This window comes from Triturus cristatus, chromosome 6, assembly GCF_964204655.1.
Source record: "Triturus cristatus chromosome 6, aTriCri1.1, whole genome shotgun sequence".
NCBI classification, from domain to species: Eukaryota; Metazoa; Chordata; class Amphibia; order Caudata; family Salamandridae; genus Triturus; species Triturus cristatus.
Window position 1 is genome coordinate 80,113,674 of NC_140589.1, and position 20,900 is coordinate 80,134,573.

At 47.6% G+C, this 20,900-nt stretch overlaps 1 protein-coding gene across 2 annotated transcripts in view; it reads right to left on the minus strand.

The window, feature by feature from the left end:
* LOC146813792 (cap-specific mRNA (nucleoside-2'-O-)-methyltransferase 1-like) overlaps positions 1-20,900 on the minus strand; it is a 946,504-nt gene that overhangs the window by 178,463 nt on the left and 747,141 nt on the right. For both annotated transcript variants that reach the window (XM_085610255.1, XM_085610254.1), the window contains 2 exons: positions 17,784-17,906; positions 1,222-1,313 (listed from right to left, as the gene is read on the minus strand). In XM_085610255.1, the coding sequence (XP_085466381.1) occupies positions 1,222-1,313; positions 17,784-17,906 (215 nt within the window). The remainder of the gene's footprint in view (positions 1-1,221; positions 1,314-17,783; positions 17,907-20,900) is intronic.

The window sequence follows — 20,900 nt, forward strand, 5'->3', positions numbered from 1 at the left end:
ACACTGAGATTTGTAAATGCAGGAATGCCCCTGTCATCTGTATAACAAAAAAAGAAGTAGGTTATCTGCCTCCTTTTCATCAGTGTTGTGGGAACACTGTGCACATCCTGAACTGTGTCAGATCTGAATAAGGCCACTAGCTTCTAATAGTACTGGTGCTGAGGTAGAGGCCCAGGATTGGAGTCTGGTTGCATAATGACTGGTTGCGTTTTTGTAATCTCATAGCACGACACAGGTCTGCAGCACGTCAACAGGGGGCTGGGGGGAGGGGAAGAGGGGGGTTGGTTAGGGACAAGCATCAGAGTTGAGTCCAGGATTGGTGGAGTTGCCACTACCATGAAAGGGACTGGTGTCGCGCAAGGGGCTGGGGTGTAGTGTGAGCTAGTGTCTATACAGGCCTGGGAAATGGTCTCATGGGGTTGACACCAAGGGGAGTCCCGCCAGAAGAGGTCCAACAAAAGACAAAAGTCCCTTGAGGCTTGACAGTACCCGAATATGAACAAAAGGGACATGAGAGAGTCTGCAAGAAATACAGCATGGCCTCCTAAAAGGCTGCTTTTTGCTGCAGTCTCAATGATGGCCCGTGGAATTCAGGACACGCAGGAACCAGTTTCGAAACCAGATCCATGCCACAAGACAGCTGTAGATTATATGATCTATCAAATGACTCCCTTGCACCGTCTCACCTGATTTCTAGTGGTGAGAGTGAGCTGAGTCCTGCATAACTTTTTTTTCCAGCTTTTGTGGGGTATTTATCTTCGACTTACCAGAAGAACTCGAGAAGTAACAGAAATTCACGAGGGGCCAGCTTCTTGAACCCAATAGCGAGGGGCCCCAAGACTTGGAGAGAGAACTGGACTTATGTTTCAACCGTGACCTAGTATTATGTTCAGTGATGTAGAGTTTCACCTCCAACTGCTGGATCACCTTTGGGTGCTTGAGGGCACATTTATGGCACAACTTAGACTAGTGGCCAAGCACTAAAGACACATGTCATACTGTTCTGTCACTGACATTTGCTTTCTGCAAAATCCTGTAGTTTCTGGTGGCTATTCTTAAGGTGAGGAATCTGCCGTTAGAATATCCATCAGGATACTACTTTTCACCCTGTTACAGCAGTTATAGCAAACATTTAAACAAAGCAATGGACAACTGATCCAAGTGCAAACCAGGCATTTACTAATAATCACAGAATATACAGGTGTTTGGGTGGATCCTTACCGAAGGTTAAAGTGAGAGTCACGGACATCTTTCCCATTGAGAAATAAAGCATCCAAGACATGGATAGCACTGATCTTCCGCTGAGCCTTTCCCTGCAGGTAGAACAGAAAGTATTTTTGAAGGTGAGGAAATGTTACCCATTTGTAAAAGTAATTCTCCTGCAATTTCGTTTTAGATTAAAAAAAAAAATCTATTCAAGATGAAAACCCATTCAATTGTCAAGTGAAAAGAAACAATGCTCTGTATCCTCAGATATTAGTGCCAAGTTGGCTTTTGGATCCCAGAATGCTACGTAACAGAGTTTCTCTAATTTATAGTGTAGTCGGTTTGTGTACCTTCTAAAACAAAAGGACGTTCAGAGATTTGCTTATGAGTCTGGGGTACATATCCTCACTGAAAAACTACCTGAACAGGCTCTTTCTCTACAAAAAGGCTTACACTGAATTGTTAGTTGTTTAGGAATAAGGGCAGAACGCTCTTACTCTAATAACTATTGTAAAACTGTAACAGAGTTGCTTTATAGTGTAGTATCCGTTCTTTTTAAGCATTTATTTAATGGTGGTTTAAAAAAAAAAAAAAACAGTGCTAGCATCTCAACTTGTAAAGCATTGTGAAACCAGACAAGGACTCCTGATCTCTAGGGAGACAGTGAAAGGGAATCAGTGTTCCGATTTCAGTTGCCAAACAAGGAAAGCATGGTCATAAAGGAAACGCTGCAATCCCTTTTTTCCTTTTCTCTTCCTTGCATTTAGGCGGACTAATACTGGAGTACTAATACCCCTTCTAACATCCTTCACATGCCTGCCGAGTACTCCGGCTCAACTTTACTAAGAAATCATGCAACGCAGCGCAGCTGATAAAGTTGCTGCATTGCGTTTCATGAGTGGGAGAGAGCAGTACAACGCAACATCTACTACAAAGTAGCACTGTTCTGTTCTCTCCATCCGCTGGCGCACTTTAAGCTGCCATGCACCAACGCAAACACCCTCGTACCATAGTGCAATGGTGTCTGTATTGTCGTAAGCATAGTTTTTGTGCTGGAAGGGGTCTCTTCTTGTACATAAACTATGCCTTAAGGCACTTCTCTCTCTGTATATGTGCTGTAGAATGCAGGGCACATTCAAAGAGAGAAAAATAAAAATATTTCTCCTTGTTACACCTGCCTCAGTGAGGCACAGGATTTTGGCACAAATCCCTGTCTACAATTCTTAATAGATACAACTTTGAATCAAAACCCCTGGATGATTGCACGGGACCACTTATGCACCACCCATGGAATTCCCCCTTGACACAAAGTAATGCAAGATGAACAACAGTTCCATGTCATTTGAAATGTGTTCTTTTACAGAATTCAACAAACAAACAGCTGAAAATTTAGAAAATCTCAAAACACAAATAAATTCATTTATCGCTCTATTAATGAATACAATCGTATAGATTCCATTCGGCCTTTGTGTCAACAAAGTTTTGACCCTGGCCTTGTTATAGGTCATCATCAGAACTGTTAAAGTTCATACGAAGCAGCAAGCTGTATACTAGCAAAAAATGAAAAGTTGATGCTATAGGGATATCATGTAAATTGATGTCTCCAGGAAATAAGTATAAAAAAAGGGCTAAACATATATATATTCGCTATATCCGGTACAGCAATCTGAATAGAAAATGAACCGTAAAAAATCAGTGAGCATTGAATTGAAAAACTGTGATCCCATCACAAGAAAGTCTAGCACCATTAAATGTTAGACCAAAGGTTACACCAGTAAGGACTCCGCAAAACAAATCACTACAAGAACCAAAAATTGACCTTTACTAAATAAGGAAAAATCAGGGAAAACTAAATAACCAAAAATAAATGAAAATCCGTCCGTTTACCAAATATGTTAAATATACCTCAACGTACTTCAATCCAGAAGGCGAGAAAGAATTAGCCTGCTGAGCGGCTGATGAACCTTCAGCCAGATGGCAGCATAGGGCGACTCAAAGAAATAGCTGCAACAGTCGGCATCCCGATAAGAAGCGGGCAGCTCAAACAGCATCTTTTAAACACAAAATAGCCGCCAGAGCCTCATGGGTAAAAATTCAAGAACAAGAAAAAAGGACTAGAAAACAGGAGAAAAAGACTGCCGATTTGGTAGTTTCCAAAACCGTCTTGAAAAAACTGAAAAACTTTCCAATTTGGTATAACCAAAACCTAATTGGAAAAGGGAAAATTATGCTGATTGGTAAAGAAATATCAAATCAGTTTGATATTGTAAATTTAAAGAAGAGGAGAACAACTGAAAACAGATTTACAAAAAGGCAAAAGGTTAACATAAATCCTACATAGAGAAACAGTCCTGCCTCGCCATCATAAAGGAAATGAGCTAAAATTACTAGACTTTATCATTAAGAAATGGTCGCCTATTCATATTTACGCTTCGGGGCAAAATATTTAGAAATAGTACATACAAAGTTATGCAGTTACAATAAATACATCTACGGTAAGTATAAAACCAATGTACACATGCACTACTAAATTGAACCAGTCCAGAAATAACTAAAGAATATATATATTATACATATATATGTTTATACATGTGATCAAATCCTTTCTAACGCCGAAACGCGTCGTGGCGTTTTGATTAAATCAAAGTACCCTGCACGAAGTTCTCTGGGTCTGTGTTCATATTTCCAGGTCCAGTTGGAAGTACTAGACGGAGATATATATATATATATATATATACACACACACATATATGTTCAAAACTCGTGTGTTTCACACTTTCCCACCTGCATACATCACCGTGGGCCCGTGAGAAAGGAGCAGGAGCTCCGAAACGCGTAGGGCAGTTACTTTAGTGAGTGCTGGTATGTGCGGTTTTTCAACAATAAAGAAACGCTGCTTGAAGGTGCAGAGTTTGCCTGGTTCTTCAAGTTCATCCTCACAGGTGGGACACCTTTGTTTTGAACATATCTATATATAAATATATATATACACACACACACACATATCTATATTGTAGGAACCTGGGTTCACCAGGCCCTAAGGGCGGTAACGTGGCGCGAGCCGGTCGGGCAACCAGAGGGCTATGTGTTAAGCAACCATACACCACACGCTTCTCATGGACTAGAGTCACACACAATAAGGGACGCCACACCGTTTATATTATGCAAATACTTCAAGTTTATCCAAGTATAGCTGGTCAGTTGCAGTTCAGGAAATAACAAGGTAATACATGAATCACAATACCATCGTTCAGTACATGCGACACTCTTGGTGATATCTATGCAGTGCCTAACCTCGTTCATGTACCCACGCCCGCTGGTTAAATGCGGGAGATTCCAGCGCGGTGCGCGCTTACGTAAAGTCTGTCCCTGAACAGGCCGTCTAACACAGCGTAATACTTGTAAGGGGAAACATTGGGTTCATCAACATGGCGCCTGTCGAACTGAGCGTTCCTCGTGACCACTGGCCCCTAGTACTGTGAAGCAAGGCACATAAAACACAGCGCTACGCGCAATCAGTTGCATGTGGAAACGTTTGCGTAGAACAGTTATCACAACGCGTTACTCGTAATCAGTTGCATATCATTACCTTCGAGCAGAGCATATAACACAATGCGCTACTCGCATTCCTGGGCATGTAACTACGGTCGAGCAGAGCATATAACACAGTGCGCTACTCGCGTTCCTTGGCAGGTAATTACTTTCGAGCAGAGCATATAACACAGTGCGCTAGTCGCGTTCCTTGGCATGTAATTACTTTCGAGCAGAGCATATAACACAGTGCGCTACTCGCATTCCTTGGCAGGTAATTACTTTCGAGCAGAGCATATAACACAGTGCGCTACTCGCGTTCCTTGGCATGTAATTTACTTTCGAGCAGAGCATATAACACAGTGCGCTACCCGCATTCCTTGTCTCTCCGGCTGGGGAAGCAGGGTCGGTGGCGGGAAGCGCCACACGAGGGTAATGTCAGTCAGTTCTTTGGGCGGCTTCCAGCGGGGAGGGTGACCGGACTTGAGGAGCGGGTCCCTATGCTCCGGTGCAGTTCACAGAGCACCGCGCTCAGTATTACAGAAGGGGGGACACGGACAGGATCCCTCGGCGGGGTCTCTCCGTCGCGCAGGCAGGGGAGGGGACTCCCACGGAGGGGACAACCCGGGCCAAGTGCGGTGTGGTTTCCAGACCAGCAGGGGGCGCACCAGGGGGGATCTCGGCCTCCGGGCTTACCTCCGTCTCGGCGTCAGCAGGCGTCCGTCCTCACGACGTTGGGGGAACTCGGCCCCGACCTTGCGCACCTCCTCACACGGCTGCGACGGCAGCGACGGGGCCCCGGGCTTCGCCTGGGCCTCGCGACACAGCAGGGCACTCCTCCAGGCCTCCAGGCCGCGGCGGTGAGCGCGCTGGCTTCGTCGTCGCAGGGGGGGGGGCTCGAATTAAGGATGGGGGTAAAGTGCTCAGCGGAGCACGCTGCCGGGGGTCCCAGGGCAGGGAGCGCGGGGGTCACAGCGCTAGTACCTGGTCGATCTCCGGTGACTTGGCAATCGGCTTAGTATTTCGTTCAATAGAGTAGCTTGGACACGCAGTCTCAGCTCTGGCATTCAAGGCTTACAGCTCGCTCTTGTCATGCAGTCTCAGTTCTTAAAGTGAGGTTTCAGTTCTCAGTTGACAGATGAAGTCTTTTGGCGCAGATGTATCTGGCGCCCTTAAGGGGTTCTGTTACAGGGGTAGGGATGGAGAGGGCGACTAGGTCCTTCCTAGTCAGGTTGGCAGAGTGTCTCTGGGTCCTCCTACTACTGGGCAAGATCAGTGGGATTCACAGGGCACCTCACTCACTTAAGAGGCAGTACCTAAATCCTGTCACTCTCAGAGGCATAAGTCCCTGGCTAGGCCCTACCGCCTACACTCCTGGTGGATTCTTCCAGCTCTGCTTCACCCCAATGGCCAACTCACCACAAAAGTTTCCCTCCCACTCTTAAGTAGCCCTAGGTCAGGTGACCTCTAGCCAAGGCGGCAAAAGTAAAACCCCACCTCCCTTCTAGAAGGTTCCAGCTTCTTCCAGGAGCTTCCCCACTCTAACTATGGGACAAAAAGGCGGGCTGGTATCGCAACATTGTTGTGGGTCCCAGCCAGCTCCTGGCAGCTAGGGTGCTACTATGAAAAACGACCACCCTGCAGTAACAGGGGTCTGTGGCAGCCATCTTGGGCGAAGTAAGCACCTGCACCTTAACACTATAAAAACGAAAAAAATCAGGGAAAAAGGGCCAAGTCCAACATATATATATATACACATCTATATATATATATAGAGATATATATAGATATATATAGATGTATATATAGATGTTTGTAGATCCTTGGAGACAATATTCTTAATGTGCACTATGCCAATAGTTATATACTTTGTCTCATTGCACTTTGCACTAAATGTTATGAAGAGCTAAGCAAGCTTTATCGACATCAATAGACTTTAAAATGTACTTTGATTATAAACAGCATTATTGCTGTAAGTTGGCGGGTGCAGGTGGGAGCAACAGTTTAAGTCTATTTCCTATGTTCATGCCCAGGTGGTGATGACTATTTAAACTCGTAATTTTTATGGCGCCAATTAGATTGATAAAGGCTGCGCAGCGAAACGCATTATCTCTCCTACCGCGGGGTTGAGTGAGACCTGAAAAATAAATCAGCCTTATCCTTGCTCACCTTGAGTACGTGCCTCTTCTTTGCTGGAGTAGGATGTTTGTTTGGATATAAAATCATTGTACGCACAGTAGAACACAACAATTCTACCAACAAGAGCAATTACAGAAGCAGCTTATGCTAATGCAACTGGGATGAATTCTTCATGGCATTAAGTAAGATTTTCTTTTTGGAAATAAAATAAAAATGGCTCCTTGCACTGAGTACTTTTTCGTTCCCTAATGGGCATTGAAAACCGCTGTCCACCCATCTAAATTAGGAGGGCTGACATAGCCAAACCTTTGATGACCGTTACTCCGTCGGGCCGTTGAAGGAGTTTGACCACTCCGCCGCTGTCAAACTATGGTCCACCCGAATTTTAAACAGGCGAGTAGACTATAGCATATGCGGGACGGGACCTCCATCGCTGTTGCAACGGAGTTCCCTCTCCTGGGAGGTATAAATCAGGTCCGGACTTCATATTCACCTCCTCAAAAGTAAAGCCTGGGCGATGTTCCATGGTTGTCATCCACTACTCTGACCACAGAGTAAAAGGTTTCGAAGGGGAACTTAAAGGGTACGTTAGTGGAGTAGCATGAAGGACCTATTTAAGTCCAGCAGCAAGTGGTGGGAATGGTTGATGGACAACTGCCAGATCTTCTTCCAGGATGCAAGCAAAGATGCTTAAAAAAAGATTGAAGTTCAGGAGGCTGCAAAGCAAACTGCAGCAACTGATCAAACTCAAGCTTGTAGGAAGGAGGAAGCACTTCAGGAAAGAATCTGTGAAAATAATCTTCTAAAACTGAACCAAGAACCTCGAGAAGGATGAGAAATGCGACTCATACCTGTAGGAAAGTGCCCCTTTTTAGGTCTCGCCTGAGACAGCTCTTTAGCGCTGCTCTCGCGAGAGCTTTTGTAAAAGGGGGATCTGGAAGTGCAAACCAGTGCTTTCAGGCCGCCAACTTCAGTGCATGTGCGCTGGGCGCGCGCACCATTTGGCAGCCTGCGTGTCATTTCGTGGCCACTTTGATGTTCTCAGTGAGCCGCGCGGCCACTGAGAACATCAAAGCGGCCGCAAAATGATTACTTTCACTTTGCGTGCGTTCTTTCGTTGTTCTGCCGTGGCTGCCTGGTGAGCACTTGTCATCACCTTGCGACGGAACAAAGGTTCAGTAAATAAATCTTTGTTTCTCCATCCTTTGTGCATTTCACTATTTTGCTCAGATTCAGTTTCTTTTGCCGTCATTTCCACGACCTCCAGTGAAACCCCACTTACAACTGTTGCTGCTCAAGGCCCCGGCTGGACAAGCTGACTTCTTTACGTAAAGACTGAAGTGGGTACCAAAAACATCCCATTATGTCTGGCCCTGGGAGATTACCCTTGCTGATGTCCTGGTTGTGTTTGTCCTGTCATTAGTACAGGACACATGCATATCCGCACCTTCAAAGACCCCCAGACACCGCTGCCCAAGTCCCCCCTCATTCCCCTCCCCCCAATCGTGCAAGCAGCAGCGCCAGGCCTACAACTGCCCGGACGTGCAGGAATGTAACATTTTCTCTCTGATGCTACGGCCAGGACAGTTGGGCGACAGAGGCCTGGTGACTATCTGTCGTGATGCATCACTTCAACATTTCCTCTCTGGGACGCCTGTCAGACTACAGAGGCCTGCGGCGGCCATCGAACTGCGTGTTTGTAAACAGGGTGATGTGAGCCACTTCAGAGGGCCAGAGAAATAAAACAAAAAACAATATATTTGTCGCTATAGGGCGGCTGAGGAAGCGGGCGATCCAGGCTTTGACTTTCTACTGGGCCCGGCAGGAGCTGACTCTCGCCTTGAATGAAGTGACCCTGGGAAGTCCCACACCCGGGCTCCTAATTCACAAGATCGCGCTTCTAGAACAAGCCGTGGCGTTTTCAGGAACGAACTGACGTTTGATATGACACACAACGTGAGAGATTTTGTTTTAACATAAAATGTTGGCAGGAATTTTAGCTGAAGGTTAAATGGTTATTTTTGGTACACACCTGCCCCTCTGGCATGATGCTGCTGCAGGCTAACTGTGGAATATTGCAACCTGTTTACCATATAGGTCTGCCTGCCTCACTTTTTGCAAGCTGTCTATTTTTTTGTAAATTGTCCAAATTATTATTTATATAAGCGGCTGCATGCAGAAAATGCTCCTCATGTAACTGTATATTTAGCTTCTAAGCGCTTTCTCTTGGACATGCAGGTTGTTATTTCAGTCCAGCCTCGAGTGTGGCACCATCCAGGAGTGGCATATTGCAGTCCGGGTCGGCGGCCTCATGCAAGCCCCTGCAGCCCTTGTTTTTCTTTGCTTATTCCTAGTAGCCCCTTGGGTGCCTCTCACTCACTCACACCTTAAACCTGAAATCTGTCTTGCTAACCCTCGCTCCAAATGATACTTTTGTAATTTTGCAGAGTGCTGTTGCATTAGGAGCCCTGGCTGTCAATGGGGTAATGTGGTGTTTATTGCACTTGGAAGCAGGCTTTGATCAGAAGCGTGGTGGTGTTAAACGTTGTGAACTCCGCCGTCCCTCCTCAAGGCTGCTTGCCTAGAAACTGTTGTGGGGGAAGGGGGCAGCCTGCTGCAGTGAGCATTTGTCCTCTTGCCACAGGAGGGTCCAACTGCTCATCCCAGCGTCCCAACTATCTCCCTCTCTCCCTGCAGAGCCTTTCATGTGGACGCTGTGCTTTCAGTTTTACTTCAGATGCTATGCTTAAATTGTTCTTTCCCTAATTTCATGGTATCTAAATATTCCCTTTATTTTCTTCTCGAGTCAGCAGATTATTTACCATAGGGAAGCATGCTTGTTTTTTATCTGAAATACCCAACTTTCTTTCTCTGCACGGGATGCCACTTTTGATTGCCTTGGTTTCAATGATAGATTGTTTACTGTTTAAAAGCACACATTTAGTTATTCTTTCCCCATATTTCAAGCAATTTGTTTAGGTTGCAAGCAGCATAGGCTATAACTGCTCGTTCGACATGATTCTTGAGTAGAACGTCACATAAAAATCGTCCATCTTAATTTTTAACACTGCTTTTTTGTTTTTGTGTACTTTCTCAGTCAGGGGTCATCGGGCAGCTGCAGAGCTTGTTTTAGTGTTTCTGCTTACATTTACTGTCTAAAGTATGCACTGATAAGGGTAGAAGTACAGGAATATGGTGATTTCTTCCCTAATATACATCACTGTTATATTCTAATCCCATTTGAAGTAATCCTGTAAAATCCTACCTATGAATCTTCTGAAAACACGCCACTTAGCGGTACTTTACAGACTGTAATTTTGCTTTAGCTTCAATACATCACTCCAACACAGCTTCTTTTTTTTTCTGGTCCGATATCCCATGAAAATAACTATGTGAACCAATCACGCGCATTGCTCACGCGGTGCCAGTCAGTGGTGCGTGCAGGCCCTGTGGGGGAACTAGCAGATTGTTGGACAGGCTGGTTGATGCCTGTCAAAGGCCTGCAGGGCTGCGGAAAGCCAGTCGTATGGTATGGTCTGTCGCTGGGCTTCCTCTCCGCCAGTACTCTGACCCTGCTGGCTGAATCTAAACAAGCATTTGCAATGCAACAGGTCTCGCATTTACGTGAGTTTGAGCTATTGACGTAAATGACAATGCCTTTTATTTATGTTTTGGTTTTTGAAACCTAAATAAAACACATTGTCATTTACAATGCCAATAGCTCCAACTCGCGTGAATGCGAGACCTATTGCATTGCAAATGCTTGTTGACATTGTCACCCCCACTTTTTGCCTGGTATTCGATGCAATTTTGACTGAAGTGCCCTGGGTTCCTGCTATCAAGGTCCCCAGTGCCAGATCGCTTTCCCAAAACTGTTCAGTTGTTCCCCCAATAGGCAATACCTTTAGCACCCTTGTATGTCCTTAGTAAATGGTCCCGGCGGTTCCTAGGGCATGGGTACTAAACAGGGTCCCTAAGGGCTGCAGCATATAGTGTGCCATCCTAAGGGACCCCTCACCTATCTCATGCAGACTGCCATTCCAGGCTGCGTGTCTTGGTGAAGATGAAAGTGAAAACACAACATGGCACACAGCCCTGTGTGCCAAGCCTATAGACAATGCATGCAGCATATGTAAGACACCCCAACAGCAGGCCTTACAGCCCTAAGGTGGGGTGTACTATACTGCATGTTTGGACATATCTGCCTGAGCAGATATGCCCCTGTGCTGGCTAGTTCAAGTACTGCCAGTACAAGTGACCAGGAAAGCCATTTTAAGTACATGTGTTGGACACTGGCGAAAACTAGTTCCCCAGCTACATGATGGCTTCACTGAAACCAAAGATGTTCGGTATCAAACATCTTGTATTAATAAACCCACACTGATTCCAGTGATGGATTTATTAATACATGCACCCAGAGGGCACCTTAGAGGTGCCCCCTGAAAACCTACCAACTACTAGTGTGCTGGCTGACTGGTCCTGAACAGCCTGCCAGACAAAGACGAGTGCCTGACCCCAAGGGGTGAGGGCCAACACTCTCAGGAGGACAGGAACAAAGCCTGCTCCAGCAGAGGGTGTTTTACACCCCATTCCACCAGGAAGACTTGTAAATTTACATTCCAAGAGCTGCCGCCTTTGGTATGTGGATCTGGCTCCAATCAGAGGGATGCCACCTCCCCTGACCAGGGCCCATTTGGAGCCTGGACAGGTGGGGAAATTAGTAGTCAGAGAGGCATGTTCACCCTCAGGCAAGTTCTGTAGTAGGGGATCTCTGTGTCTAGTCATAATCTAGTGAATAGTCCCGCCCATGTGCGCGGACCCCGGAGCAATAAAAATAATCTCTTAAGTTGTCAAGCCATGCAGACCTGCATCTACTCTTAAGAGAGAATTTCAAAGACCGATAATGCAGCCTATATCCACAGGCTACACTGTACAGTACTTTAACTAGAAAGAATTCCACCAACAACCACCAACAGCACTGCCTGCCCAGCTTTTTCCACAGAGAAAAACCTGCCTCTTCCAGCAAAAGCCTCTGGAATGATAGAGAGGAAGGAATGGACAGACAAGCCTCATAGGCTGCCATTATGTGGCTCAGAACAGGATACTGTGCCTTTAAGAAAACTTTCCAGGACTTTTCCAGTATCCCAGAATGCACAGCAGGTCCCTTTTACTTTCAGTTCGTTTTTCCGGCTCCTGCTAGCAGGACCCTGGAGCATTGAGCTCTCCCTTTTCAAGGGTTTATTGTGATTTTTTGTCAAATTTTCAAGTGTTTTAGTGTTCTTCCTTCTGGTGTTGTCAACATTCCTGGCTTGTTTGACAAGTGCCCGGAGTGCGATAGGAAGAAGGCCAAGTCAGACCCACACAGGGTGTGTATAGGCTGCCTTCCCCAGTCCCATGTGCCGGAAGAGTGTGAGATCTGCCACTCGTTCTCAGCCAGGACCCTGAGAGTAAGAATGAAGATTAGGCTCCAAGTCCTGGAGGACAGAAGGCTGAAGGCACAAGGTGGGTCAGGAGGGGCTGATTCTGCCCATGCTGAGGCCTCTGGGGGGCTCCCCAGGGGCAGGAAGACCGGCAAACGCCCCCATTCTCCACCGGCGTCGATGACATCGACTAAGGCGTTGAGAGGGATGACTATGGTCTGTTCACCGTCTCCCCAGGGCTCTGGGGAGAAACGACGTCCAACGTCGAGGGAGCTGATCAGGCCGCCGTCGGCGACTTCGGCATCGTCAGTGTCGACGCCGTCAACGTCGCCGTCGAGGCATCGACGTCGAGATCAGGCCCGGCGTCGGCGATCACCGTCGAGGGGAGATCGCCGGTCGCCGTCGGCGAAGAGGAGAGGTTCGCCGTCGAGGCGGCATTCGCCGTCGCCGTCGAGGAGGCATTCGCCGTCGACGTCGAGGAGGCGATCGACGTCGAGGAGGCGATCGACGTCGCGAATTTCCAGAGGTGGCCATCTTTGTGAAGGCAGAATTAGGAACTCTGGGACATGGTTATGTCCACATACCACAGGAAGTGGTCACATAGGGAGCATACTGACACCAGGGGTAAGTAGCCCATTAACTACTACGCTACACTCCCCTCACACCACTAAATGCATTATTTAGGGGAGCATCTGGCACCAGAAAAGCAGATCCTGATGACCTGAAAGAAGACGGATGCTGAAGAGTCGCAAAGAACAGAATACCAGCAACTGACTTGGCACCAAAGATGTTTCCTCCTGCAACTGCATGTGCCTCCAAAAGCCTGGGAGGACCTTTAGCCTTCATCTAAGATGCAAGAATTTCCGTGGAGTCGCAGAGCTGCTCCCCTGCATCCTGCAGGAACCCCAGAAGAGCTGCGATTACTCCAGACTGCACCACTGCACATGTGCCACCTAGCACGAGTTGAGGTGGGCCAGCAGTGCCAGTGTGTTCCCCAGACCCTTTAGACTTCACACCCTCCTTGGGTTTCCCAGCTGTGGACTTCAAGACACTCCCTGCAGCCTCTCTGTGTAGGTCCCCTCTACCGCAAGTGTCTCCGGAGACAGAAACCCAATGCCTCAGGAGATCTCTGCATGCGGCTGCCATGGCCCGAGGAGAAGGGGACCAAAGGTCTCCCCAAGTCTCGAGCATTGTGAAACCTGACCTCTCCTGTTAGTTCAGCAGGACTGGCCTCCCAATCTATACCTGCCGCCTCTTTGTGATCAGACCGATCTCAATTGACTTCGACGAGACACCTGACGCTGTATTGCATCTCCGTCCCCGTTCACCCCGGGTGTCCTCTTGATGCTGCCTAGGACCTTGCCCTATACTCACCTAAAGTCCAGGAGATTGGTCCTGTAAGTCGCTATGAAGAACTTGAATGCTGCATTTGTTTTTCCTCCATAGGATAACATTGCAGACTCTGAAAATTGCATTAAGTGTTGACTTTAGAAAACAATAAATATTTCTATCTGGAAACTTACTTACCTGATCGGAATGATTTTGGTGCCAAATATTATATAAAGATGTGTGTTATTTTTATAAATAAGAGTGGATCTCCTTACTGAGTCGTGTGCATCATTTATTGACTGTGTGTGTGCTTAAGATGTCTAGCACACCTCTCTGATAAGCCAAAAGCTACTCAACGTTTCTACCCCCAAAAAGAGCACCTTGGAAATGCTAGAGCAAGTCCCTGTCCTCTTTATGTGATACCTGGACTATTTGCACTGTATACCTCATTTTGGTATACTATATAAAGAACCAGCTTCCTACAATACCTCTTTAAGAAACTTCACTCCGCCCGCACCACGTTACCAGAGTTTCGGCAAACATCCAAAGTGGGAAGGGGAAAGTTATGAGAGTCATAAACTTTACTCAGCTATGTTGGGAGACCAGGCAGATAATTTCCTAGAAGGGATCTCAAAACACAGATTCTGGAATTGAGAGGGACGTCTGAACTCACCCTTCACAACGGCCAAACTACTTGGCAGCCACAACCTCCAAGAGAGACAAGTCCCTGGGCAGTGATGGTCGCTCAGTGGAACTATATGTCGAACTGTGGGACTTGCTCAAGCTTTACATGTATATGGTGGAAAAGGGCTGTATGTTGCAGTCCCAGCGAGAAGGCATGATAACACTTTCGTGCAAACAGAAGGGAGATGAAGACATCAAGAAGTAGAGGTCAATCTCGCTCTTAAAATCTTAGCCACGATAATGGCCAACCATCTATACAGGGTATTCACAAAGAAAGTCCACTCTGACAAATGCTCTGAGACTCTGGGTCGGCAAACCGCAGACAGTCTGGCCCTGATCTGGGACACAATTGAGTAGGTCAGAGACTGAAATGTTCAGAGAAGCTTGGTCAGTCTTGCTCAGAAAAAAAGGTGCTGGACTACACTTCCGATGAGTTCACTGACTGGACACTCAAGTGATTGGGAGACTTTTTCTGTCACATAGTGGACACAATGTATAGATATATCTATGATTAACACAAACCCCTCGCCAGTCCAGTCCGGGGTTAGACAAGGCTGCTCACTTTCATCTCTTCTGTTTATCTGTGTCACAGAGCTCCTTGCCGAATGAGTCAAGCAGAACAAGAACATCAATAGAGGGACAGTACCAGGCAGCAAGAGGAGGAAGAAGCAAAAATAAGTGCTCTCTCTACATGCATGACATCTCAGTGGTCTGTACAGACAGGCACTCCCTGAAGACACTGGAGAACATGTGCATCACGTTTGTGAAAGCATCTGGAGCAAAGATCAACAGTGCCAAGTCAGAAACATCTCTTCTTCAGTCAATGGACAGACAAGGCGACCCACAGCTATTCTTACACACACCAAAAGGAATAGGAAGACATAAAAATATCTAGTGCGAGTGTCACACAGGCAAACCACAAAGCTTGGTAAAACTTCCCTTGCCCATTAATAGTGGTATGCTTCATCATAGGGCTTGCTAACAACACCCCTGCGCAGACCAACGTCTGGGATGGAGCAAAGGAATAGGGAACACAATACATACAGATATGGTCCGGGATCTTTTTGTGCAGAACTATAACAGAGCTGTGATTAAAACTAGGTCGGTAAAGTCCTTCAGTTCCTTTTTTGTGGAATTCCTGGCTAGGATAAAAAAATTAAGGACAGTGATGATACGGAGGAGACTATTACCCTTTATCCCTCGTGTGTGCAGATTGTCGTCCTGTTTCGGCCACTCCAAATTTCCCACTGGGCCAATCGGCCTTTCTCAGGACCACGGATCCCAAAATGATACTATCACCCTACCTGGAACTTCCAGTCTGGTGAAAGGCTGCTCAAAGGGGTTCTACCTAGTTATGTTCCAGGGGATGACATTGACTAGTAGCTGGCCTCAAATGAGAGAGCTCTCAAGATGAGGACACAACACCGGGGGACACTTCTGTGGGCATTAGGACCAGGGGATGGAAGAGATAGGCTACTCACTCTAGGAGTAGGTAGCTGAATCCTACACCCACATGAAGGCAGCCCTTGTGGAGCTTTATGGGCTAACTCCTGCAGAATATAGGAAGAAGCTTAGATGCCTTCAGAAAGGTAACACACAAACATGGATAGACTTCGTTGATACCTCAGTTAATGCACTCGATGGGTGGATTAAAGAACAAAGTGGATACATTTGAAGGGCTCTAAAATCTGTTGGTTAAGGAGCAAATTTTTAAAATAAATTGTCATTCAAAGAAGTTACACGAGCATCTGGTGCTCTTTAAGCTGTCTAGGGAACTGGGAGAGATAGCTGATGAGTGGGTAAGAACTATGCTCGCTGAATTCACACTGGGTGGTGACCAGAAGAAAGGCAGTCAGTACCCCTTTTAGGGGAAAGATAGAGGGAAAAGGATAAGAAGAAAGATGGGCCTAAAGAGCCCCCAAAAGTTGCCGGGGGGAATGTCACGAGCCACCTTCCAGTCGAAGGGGTATTTGGGGAAGAAGTTTCAACCCCTTGAAGGCGGGGTGTTTTGACTGTAACCAGCCAGGGTATCAAAGAGGAGATGCAAAAAGGCACCCACTGGCGACCAATCCAAAGGGTTGGGGAGTGTGGAGATTGGAGATTGGATGTGAAGTTTCTCCTATGGATCCGAAAGGGTACATAGAGGCCATCTTAGTGTCCTTGAGTGGGGAGAACATTGAGCCTTTGGCCCACTGGCCTCCTACCATGGAGAAGCATATTCAGTGGCCAAAACAACCAACGGAGTGGAGGTGAGGGCTCAGGGAGACACAGGGGCCAGTATAACCATTTTCACGGATTCCCCAGACCAGATCAAACCTGAGATGTACAAGGTTCTCAACGCTGACACTGTTACAAAGTAACACCCTATGGCTGTGGCTGACTGAGTGGGGAGGAATTACTGGTGCATGGAAAGTAGATGTGTCCCCTGCTACCCCAGTGGATTGTTTGCTGAGCAATGACTTAGGAACGTCTGCTTGGGCACAAGCAGAGAGTAAGCCACATCCAGCCATGCTGTGTCAACCGGAATGGGTGTGTGTCACAGCCAGAGCACAGAAGGCCCTGAGAGAGAGTCACAGGATCCTGGGGTCTGAAACTATAGATCAGGTCCCTAATGCAAAAAGGAGGGGGAGGAAGGCTAGCAACCCAGACTCCAAAGGTCCACAGGACCAGAAGGAGCCCAACCCTCAGGGGAAGGCCTGGTGCCTGAAGGCGAGTAGACCCCTGTATCTGGCAGAACTCCAAGAGGCAGCGGGCCCTCCAGGGAGGACCTGAGCAATGGACAAAGGACCTGTCCCACTCTAGGAGATCTGCAACAGTTAACTGTTAAACAGGCACAAGAGGATGCCAGTGGTAACCATAAAGTATACTGGGAGGAGGGCTACGGTACAGCAAGCAAAGGGACCCCAAACCAGGGTCATCCAGGAGCCTGGTGGACCCTCAACCACACAGAGTTTCTCCCTAACCTAGCCTCTGCTATCCCCTTTGCTAGGCACCTAGGGCAGACCAAGACATGGGAAAGGCTGGTCAACCAATTCTAGTGGCCCCAGATTTCTGAGAAGGACAAAGTTTTGTCGCTCCTGAGTGAACTGCCAAGCTAGAGGCAAGGCAGGAGGCAAGCCAAAGGCTCCCCATATACTACAGTGGTGGGGACACATTTTGAGAGGGTAAGTCATAGATATTGTGAGCTCCCGCTTTTCAAAACACAATCATGTAGACTCATGAAACAGATGATTTAATTCACTCTCTTATTATCATATTCCATTGTAGCGTAGTACTTATTACTTAGATCAAAAGCTGCTGTTTAAAATTTACAAAGAAAAAAAGTAAAATAAACATGCTATACAAATGTTACTTGGTAATTTGTGACATTCATTTTCTTAATGACTGTCTTTTACTTAGTGTTTATCTCCAAATGGAAAAAAAACCTTTTCAAAATATCACATTGTTACCTTTGAGGAGAAGGGTGCATCTTACCTCTCCTTTAAGCTCATTAACTATTTCCACAGAGAGGAGAGTTTCCCTTGGCAACTCAGTCTTCAGGTCCACTTTTCTCCAACTATCAGTGGGTCGACCGTCCCATGTGTATATCTGTGATTTCTGCCAGGATAGAAAACAAACAATGAAGGTCTGGAAACTAAAGACTGCCACTTCAGTTAGGATATTTATTAAAGTGTTCACTACATCTAGGATTTTCCCATTACTCCAAGAATGTGAAATATAAAAACTTTAGAGCAAAAAAGGTCCAAACTGCAAGCATACACTCTGATTCTGCCAGCACCCCACACATTTTCGACTCAACATCAGGTGGACACTCTGATATGGCTGCAAAAAGATGGAATCAACTCCCTCTGTCCTTACAATCTGTGAGCACGTTCTCAGAATTCAAAAATAAACTCAAAACCCGGTTTGTTTAGTGGTCTAAATTGACAGCGCAGCTGACGCAAGAAAATGATGAGAGCATCACTGTAAGAAAATGTCCCATCTTGTATTGTCACCCCCAAGGTTTGGGATTGATGCTGCTGGTTTTTCGACTCAAAGTGCACTGAGGCTTCCTAACTGGACCTCAGTGACAGAAAACTGACCCCAGAACATGCATGTTACATGGCCTATACCCTAAAGGCATAGCCTGTACCAGCAATGGTTGTGTAACCCTGGGTGTGCCATAGGTAAACTGAGTCTCCCAGACTGCCTTTGCAGACTGAAAGAACAGAATTAAACTGCTAGCCTGACTTTGCCATTTAAACCAATGGCAAAGTCAAACCTACCTCTGTAATCTGAGTAAATCACCCCATGGCAGGCCTACCGGGTCTTAAGGCAGGGCGTTGCATATTTTACAGGTAAAACAAGTATTTTACCTGTTCTGGTAGCAAAAACGTGAAACTGCTCTTTTTACTGAGGAGCGACTTGGTCGCCCCATTGGTGTTTACAGGGTTACACACGGACCCCTTAGCTGTGCTAACTCTTGAACGGTGCAACCAAAGTTGATACTTCAAGGTATCAAACAGTTCACTACATTAAGGTCGACTTGATTCTCAAATAAAAATTAATGTACCAAGTAACAGTGCGCTAAGGGGGCATAGCCACGACACCAAACATGGCAGACGGGTGAGCACGGAGCTCCGTCCCGGCCCGCAAAATATCCTGTTCCAGCGATGACATACGGCAGCCCTGAGCCACCGAGTTGACCACCCGCGGCGCCTGGGAGTGGGGGGAAAACAGCCGAGTGCCAATTGCTGCCTAGGCTGCTGATACGCAGAAGGCGAGCGAGGCACGACCCCGACACGCTTGGAGGACTGAAACGAGCAGGTTGCTCTGCGATACCTGCGGCCTGGTTGCGGGTTCCCCGTTGCACCACATGGCAGAGGTGGCTGCGGTCTCGCAGCGGAGGACCCTCCCAACGGTACACGAATGCGACTGTTGAGTTTGAGACCGGGGATTCGGCGGAGTGCCGGAGCTGCGGACTGAGAGTCCTGACAAGGCCCCGGAGTGTGACGCAGCAGACCCAGACTGAAGCCAAAGAGAACCAGGACCACGGGGAAGCCCCAAAAAGAGCAGCAGCGGTGGTCTCCCTCAAAAAGACACTCCCACGACGACACCGAAGGCCACACTGGTGCAAGCGCCATTGGGAGCGGAGGGGAGTGCAGCCGGAAGCAGCCTAGCCACGGTGCCGGGAATCCAGCCCAGGAGATGCCGGTAATCCGGCCCAGGAGACACCGGTGCCTCGCCCCGGCCTGAGGAGAGACCCGAATGCAAGGAAAAGGCTGAGGGGAACTGTTGAGACCCTGAAATTGCAGAGAACTTGGTTTGAGCTGTGACCTGACTCTCGAAACGGCCGGCTGCCAACCAAAACGGAAAGAACAGCACCCGGAGGTGCCTAACAGACAGGAGACAAAAAAGAAGGGCCCTGAGAGCGACGAGAGTAGGTACGGCAGTGGAGGAGCTGAGCAGTCCCTGGCAGCAGTGCCGGTTGGGTTCCCCCCCGCACACTAAAACCAGGGGGAGATCACAGATGCGATAAGGGACTGAGGACTTGTGGCCATGCGGAGGAAAGAGATGCAAAGTGGCCCTGCCCTAGCTACCAGCTACCACATAGACCCCGAAAACCAGTGCTAGAACGGCCACGCAGAGAGCAAAAGCACGAAGGAGGCATACCCCCTATAGCGCCACAAGCGGACATATACCCCCTATAGCGCCACAAGCGGACATCAAGACCCAGAGGCTCAACGCCCCAAGAGGACAGTCCGTACAGTGCTGCATACATAGCTCATAGGCGTTTGGAAGTCAACTACTAGATCTCGAGCCCCGATCCTCCGACAGCTGCCCAGGTCGCAATATCTGGCACAAGGGGTTTATCGGAAGACAGGATGCCTAAGCTGAAGCAGAAAACAGGGGGTCACCCAGCCTGCTACTAGGGAACCTTAGCCCGCAGGATAAGAAAGAGGGGGCGGTGAGACTACCAGCGAGGATAACTCCCGTACACTCGCACCTGGACAGGGTATTGGCTGCCATAATGGATACCAAAAACGCACTACAGCAAGACATTGGGGCGGTCTTGGTGGGATTGGGACTATTGCAGGCAGAACTACGGAAGTTGGCAGACAGAGTTCGGGAAACTGAATCTGAATTATCCGAGCTGCAACCAGAACAAAGGTCACACACTGCTCGACTCGATGAACTCTCTAACATAGAGAGGCAACCCCCGAACGACAGGCCGAAGACGCAGAAGGCCGCAATCGCAGGAATAACGTCGGACTCATAGGAATACCGGAACGAGCAGAAGGGTCCAACGTGGTCGAATTTTGGGAAAAATGGCTGCTCTCCATCGTGGCCTCGGAACTCCTTTCTCAATTCTTTGCCCTGGATAGAGCACACAGGGTACCAGGTTGCTCGCCTGCCCCGCGGGGATCTCCTTGACCTGTAATCGCCAGGCTTCCCCATTTTAAAGACTGAGACACAATCCTACGGCACTCCCAGACACATGGCCCGTACGTGGTAGAAAATAGTAAAGTGTCAATATTACTGGACTTTACCGCTAAGGTGCAGGCCCAGCGGGCATCCTTTCTCAAAGCTAAAAAAGCCCCTAGGGAAGCA